This window comes from Elephantulus edwardii, unplaced genomic scaffold (genome assembly GCF_000299155.1).
Source record: "Elephantulus edwardii isolate Elephantulus edwardi_28Jun2011 unplaced genomic scaffold, EleEdw1.0 scaffold00057, whole genome shotgun sequence".
NCBI lineage: Eukaryota > Metazoa > Chordata > Mammalia > Macroscelidea > Macroscelididae > Elephantulus > Elephantulus edwardii.
In genome coordinates this window covers 9,630,655-9,637,080 of record NW_006399807.1, presented here as the reverse complement: position 1 = coordinate 9,637,080, position 6,426 = coordinate 9,630,655, and the positions used below count along the sequence as shown (strand labels likewise).

The 6,426-nt window shown below is 45.0% G+C and overlaps 1 protein-coding gene across 2 annotated transcripts in view; it reads right to left on the bottom strand.

Moving 5' to 3' along the window:
- The window catches only part of MPZL1 (myelin protein zero-like 1), an 87,405-nt gene extending 81,788 nt beyond the window's left edge, over positions 1–5,617 (bottom strand). For both annotated transcript variants that reach the window (XM_006887396.1, XM_006887397.1), the window contains exon 1: positions 5,527–5,617. In XM_006887396.1, the coding sequence (XP_006887458.1) occupies positions 5,527–5,617 (91 nt within the window). The remainder of the gene's footprint in view (positions 1–5,526) is intronic.
- Between the last annotated feature and the right edge of the window lie 809 nt (positions 5,618–6,426).

The following is a 6,426-nucleotide window of genomic DNA, read 5'->3' as shown; positions in this document are numbered from 1 at the left end:
GGCTCCCTGGAGGCAAGGATTCTGAGGCTTCATCTAACATATTTTAGACATGTTGTGTGGAGGGACTGGTCCTTGGAGAGGGACATCATGCTTGGTAGGGTGGAGGGACAGCGCAGGAGGGGAAGGCCCTCTATGAGGTGGATTGATTAAGTGACTGAAGCAATTGGGATGATCAGAGATGGTGTGATTGGCACAGGACAGAGCAGAGTTTAGGATTGTTGTACATAGGGTCGCTATGAGTCGCAAGCGACTCGATGGCACATAACAACAAAAACAATATTTAACATATTACATTGGGCAAATTTGTTACACAGGGCTCTTTTTTTAAAAATGGTATTTCTACTTCTAACTTTTTGAGAAATCGCCAGACCACCTTTCCATAGTGGTTGCTCTATTTTACACTGCCACCAGAAGTGAATAGGGGTTCCAATGTCTCCACAACCTCGCCACCATTTGTTGTTTGCTGATAAGGCTCCTTTGGGTGAACTCCATATTTTTGGTTACCAGTTAAGCTTATTAACCATTCATACTATTAGAATTTCCCGAAACACTATTTCCATCCAGAGCCTCTTCACCTCCAGTACCATCTATCCAGCTGTATTTTAGCCATTACCTTTTATAAAGATATACTTTTTGTATATCTTAGCAGCACCTCAAACTCAACGTATCTAAATGGAACATCATCATCCTCTTTCCACAGTATTCCCCCATCCTGTATATTCTCTCCTCCCTCTATAAAAGCTCAGCTTCTAAAAGAGGTCCAGCTTTCTAACATCCCAGCTTTCTGGGATTATCATGGATGCCTCCTCCTTCAAGCCCACATCAGGTTAGTTTCTAAGTCCCATTAAACTGACTTTCTGGATAGTTGGTGAACATGTCCTCTGTTCATATCCCACTGCTTCAATCCAGGTCTTCTTCATCCCCCCTGGACTATTACAATAGCCTTCTGATTTCTCCCTTACACCACTGGAACCCATTCATCACATTGCAATATACAGAGAGATCCTTGATAAGCTCCCCATAGGGCTTAGCATAAAATCCAGCAGTAAGTACACAGGGCAAACAAGGCCCTTTGTCACCCTGTGCCTCTGACTGGTCCTCCCTCCTCAATTCCCACCATCGCCTTTATACTCTACAACCTCCCACCACAATGAATCAACAATAGGTTGGATCATGAACTGAAGGATGTGTACATATAATTTCCTCCCCCCTGGGCTTCTGAGCCAATGGCCAATTGTCTACTCAGCTTAAACTCTCTGTCTCCATCAGTCTTCTCTGAACTTCAGTCTGAGGTGATATACTACTCTCACGTATGCTTTTGTTGTTATGTGTCATAGAGTCACTGCGACTCATAGCAATACTATGTACAATAACTCTGAAGCCTGCTCCATCCTGAGCCAATCTCGTAGACTCCAACATGCCAACCCCCACTGCCCTAGTTACTGTTATCAATCCATCTCATCCAGGGTCTTCCTCTCCTGGGCTGTCCCTCCACCCTTCTGAGCATGTCAGCATGTCATTCTCCAAGATCAGTCCCTCCTGGCCACCTGCCCAAAATATGTGAGACGAAGTTTCAAAATCCTAGTCTCCAAGGAAAATCTTGGTTTCACTCAAAGACCAACCTATTTGTTTTCTTGATATGTTCAAGGATCTTCTCCAGCATCACAATTCAAAAGCATTGATTCTTCTTCTATCACCCTTTGTCATTATCCAGCTCTCTGATGCATAGCAAGTAATTGCTAAGACCGTGAACTGGATTAGACACACCTTAGTCTCTAGACCGAGATCACTGCGTCTCAGTTGCTTCACATCTTTACCTTGATCAAACACTTCTAGACAACATTTATCACATTGTCTTTCTCCTGCAAACAAGGACTCTTCTTCCAAGAATAGGGGGAGATTAACAGTTGCTTAAGAAATGCTTACTGAATAACAAAATTGACTAGACAGCACTTAACATGTCTGGATCAAAATAAAGATGATTCTCTTCAAAAGATGAACCATTCAATGTGACATTCTTGATGAGAACAGGTGATTGGACAAAAACTATCCAACAGATTTCTAAAATTAACCTATAACATCAGATGTTAATTTTCACATAGAAGAATTACTCTCTCATTACTGAAGAGCTAGATATGTCCAACGAGTATACAGTTCTTATTCCAGAGATCTTTTTTTTATTAGGGGAGTAGTCTGTTGGTAGCTGTCTTACCAACCCAAAGATGGTGCCTCTCTGGTATACAGAAGGTCAGCTTCTACTAACTCCACGGCAATGAGGGTTGTTTTAAGTTTTTCATAACACTTTTCTTTTTTCAAGACTACTACTTTTATTAAGGTGCCCTCGTAGCATAGTAGATTAAGCTCTGCATTACTAATAGAAAGACCGATGGTTCAAATCCACTAGCCGCACCCTATGGGGCAGCAGTAGCTTTACCTTGTCCTGCAGAGTGAGTCATATGGACTTGAAGGCAGTGGATGAACTCTTGAAACCTTTAATGCCTGAATTAAATTAAGACCACTTCTATGGCTTTGGCTTCAACTGCGGTGACTTCTCATTTGTAGTAACAACAACAGTAATATCTAGAACATTCTGAGAAATTTTACTTGTTGGCCATTTCCTACTTGTTGGCCTGAGCATAAATACAACTTCCACCAACAAAAACAAAAGCACACCCTCCACCTTTTTACTCAGATGGGACATCTATACAGACTAGATTGTGACCTGTATACATAGTGTACCTTTATCAAGGGGGAGGGGCTTTTATATTTACATTTTGTAGTTGTTCCTGGAATCATTTGTTAAGTGCAGCATTGCTGATCTAGAGGAACTTTAGCTATTTTATTTTCTCTGGTATTAAAAACTACCTTACAAGCTTTCCCAAGCCCCTCTTCATGGAAGAGAACGATAGGTAAATTCTGTTGTTGTTGTTGTTGTGTAACTGTGGGTGGAACAGAGCCATAGTGGACCCTCCAGCGGCTTTTCAGAGGCAGCAAATCACACAGAAGGAGACTGCACATCCATCTCCTTTGAAGCAGCTAGTGGATTCGAACACCTTTGGGTTGGCAACACAACTCCTTACCATTAAACAGCCATCTGAGCTCCCTTTAGAGTCATTACTTAACCAAATTCTAAGAATATCAAGAAGTACTTTTCTTTGAACAGTAACAAAAATCTTGTAGCAAATACTGCTTCAAACATCCATAAAACAGCTAATCCAATTGATCTAAATTGCACTTGAGATTTACCGTTGGTCTAAGTCAAGATACTTGGCCATTTAAAAAAAATAAAATAAATGCATATTTTAATGTACTTATCTTGCCCATGGTGTTCTGGTGGCATAGTGTGTTTTGAGTTGCTTTGCTAACGGAAAGGTTATAAGTTTGACTCCACCAGCTGCTCTGTGGAAGAACAACGGACCGGCTCTCCCTTATAAATATTTACAGACTTAGAAATTGATGGAAGATCCTCAAAAGTCAGAATCTACTAAACAGCACTGGGTTTGGTTTGGGGCTTTTTCTTGTCCAACTATGGTGACTATGCCTGGAATTTCTGCAGATAGGAACAGATTCTTGTACGCTAGATCATTTCAGTGGCATTCCAGCTCTGTGTGGTAACTTTTAGTAATATACATTTCCTCTTGATGCTTTGCTGACCACCATGATGAGATTAAGTAGTCTCCAGGACCACTGTTAGGGAAACTTTAAAAAAATGGATTTGAGTTCTCAAAACGGAATTTACAAGGTAAAGTCTAACACTTGTTTAAACCGAGGTCATGAAATCAACAAAGGCCTTATAAATGAAGAACCGGCATCCTTCTGTCATCTTCTAAATATGAATACCAGAAGCCTCAAAGAAGAACTTGAGGGGACCTGGGTGGTTCACAGACACCAGGAGGTGAAAGCAGGGTACAGTTTAAGAGTGCAATGCAGATTCCCCCAAGCCCAACACTGCCTGCTATCCAGGACAGTCAACCTTCCCTGCAAGGAAGTTAGGGAGTTTCCCTCTTCTTCACATTTAGGACTAAGAAGTAGTGGTTTGCAAAAGGGTTTAAAAACTAAACTTAAAAAAGAAACAAACCCTCAAACAACTAAAACTAGTTGAGAGAGAAACTCCAGGGGGTTTTCCAAGGTTGTAAATTGCACAGAGGAAGATCCTGCCTTATCTTTCTTCCTCTGAGCAACTGAAGAATTTGAATCACCTGAAAGGCACAGCAGGCCATCAGAGCTTCCACAAAGAGTTGGGTTTCTTGAGCTTGGAATTCACCAGGATCCACAGGAGAAAAGATGGGCAAGCTCTCAAACAATTGAAAACCTTCCAAAAAAACAATGGAAAGAGAGCTATGGTGGCCTAGGGGCAACAAGAGGTGGGGAACACACAAGAGAGTCAGCGAGTCAGTCAGGGGTTGGTACTGACTGAGGGCAATGAGAATAAGGGAACACTGCAGAGTTAAATATCAGGAAAGGTGTGCCTCAGGGTTGTATCCTCCCACCATACTTTTTCAGTGTGTGTGCTGAATAAAAAAATCTGAGGAAACTGGACTATATGAAGAAGAGGACAGAAGGAAGACTCTAACAAACTGTGACAGGCAGATGACACAGCTTTGCTGAAAATGGAGAGAATCTGAAGCCGTTAACTGATAAAGCTCAAAACTACAGCCTTCAGGACCAATTACACGTCAACATACAAAAAAGAAAAATCCTCACAACTGGACCAACAAGCAACATCAGGATAAATGGAGAAAAAAAAATAGAGTTGTAATGGATTTCATTTTACTTGCCTTCACAATCAATGTCCACTGGAAAGGGTAATAACGAAATCAACATATTGCACTGGGCAAAGCTACTGAAAGGACTACTTTAAAGGGCTGTAGAGCAAGAATGTCATTTTAAAGATCAAGGTGTGCCTGTACAAAGCCAGGGTATTTTCAATTGCTTCATAAAGTCGGGCGTTTTATAAATTAAACTGAAGAAGAATCGATGTCTTTAAGTTGTGCTGTGGGAGAGGAGTGCTGAATATCCCAGGGTCTGCCAAAAGAACAGCAAATCTATCTTGGAAGAAGTCAAGCCAAAATGTTTCTTAGAAGAGACTTCACCTCACGTACTTTGGACACGTTATCAGGAGAGGCGAGCCATGCTTAGTAGAGGAGAGTCGACGGACAGAAAGAGCCTCAAAGAGATGAATTAGCACATTGGGGGCAACAATGGGCTCGATCCCAGCAGAGATCCTGAGGATGGCGCAAGACCAGGTAATGTTTTGTTCTGTTGTACACGGCTGCCCGAGTCAGAACCACCGTACAACCACCTCCACCCTCACGGATCCAGGAAGAGAAGAAAGAGGCTCTGCGTCTCCCCACCCGTCACCTGGGCCCGGACTCCTAGGCGACGAGGTTCGCTCGGAGCTGGAGCGCACAGGCCGCACCCCTGCCGCATTAGGCGCCCAGCGCGCGCGCAGGACTCCCGGCGCCGCAAGGGGCGCGAGCCGGCCCCCGAAGCCCTCCGCCGCGGCCAGGCCCCCGCATCGCTCACCGAGTCCAAGCGCCGCCGCCAGCACCGACCACAGCCAGCGCCTGCGGTCTGGGGTTGCAATCACTGCCTCGGCCCCAGCGGGCACTGCCATGGTGCTCGCGCTGCAGCCTCGGCGGGGCTTCCTGGGCCCCGGTCCCGACAGACGGTGCGACTCCCGACTGGGGAAGAAGGATCTCCACAACCGCGTGCGGTCGCACTTCCACGCCGCACTCCCCGCTCACGGCCCCAGGCGCTGCCTGCCAGCCCTGCGCCCGCCCTAGCTGGCCGCTCATTGGCCTGCCTCTTGCCTTTTAAAGGATCCGATTGGGAAGCCTGGCCTATCCATCATCTTCTCTAGTTGTATGGAACTGCCTGCGAAGTCCCACCCTGGGGCCTGAGCCCTGAAATGCAGGCGGCCTCTGCAGTCCAAGCCCTCCATCTGCCTGCGTGGCTGTCCGCTTGTCGGTCATGGCCATCCCAACACCCTGCCAGTGTCCTTTCTGCCGCTCTTAGTTATGGTCCAAATCCTACCGTTGTGTTTATTGTCTTTTCTCACCACAGGTCTCTGCCTGGCACTTAACCTGGTCTGTATTTCAATTCTTGGTTTCTCTGGGCCTCATGTGAAGAAAACGCATCCATTCAAGAAGAAAGCAAGAAAGAAAAAGTGTGGGGGGGGGGGGGGGGGGGAGAGAAGGCAAAGAATGTGATGAGAAGAGAATTCTGATTCAGTAGGCCAGATACAATACATCCACCACTCATTTTCCTCATGGCCTGCCCTACACCTGGGCTAGGTAATTTATGGGCTAAATTTTGAGAAAGTCATTAGTTTAATTTAAATCTTTGCCTAGTGGCAAAAAAGCTGCTCCACAATCCCGAAGGCACTCAGTTTAAGGCCAGCAGCTGCTCCGAGAAGGATGGGCA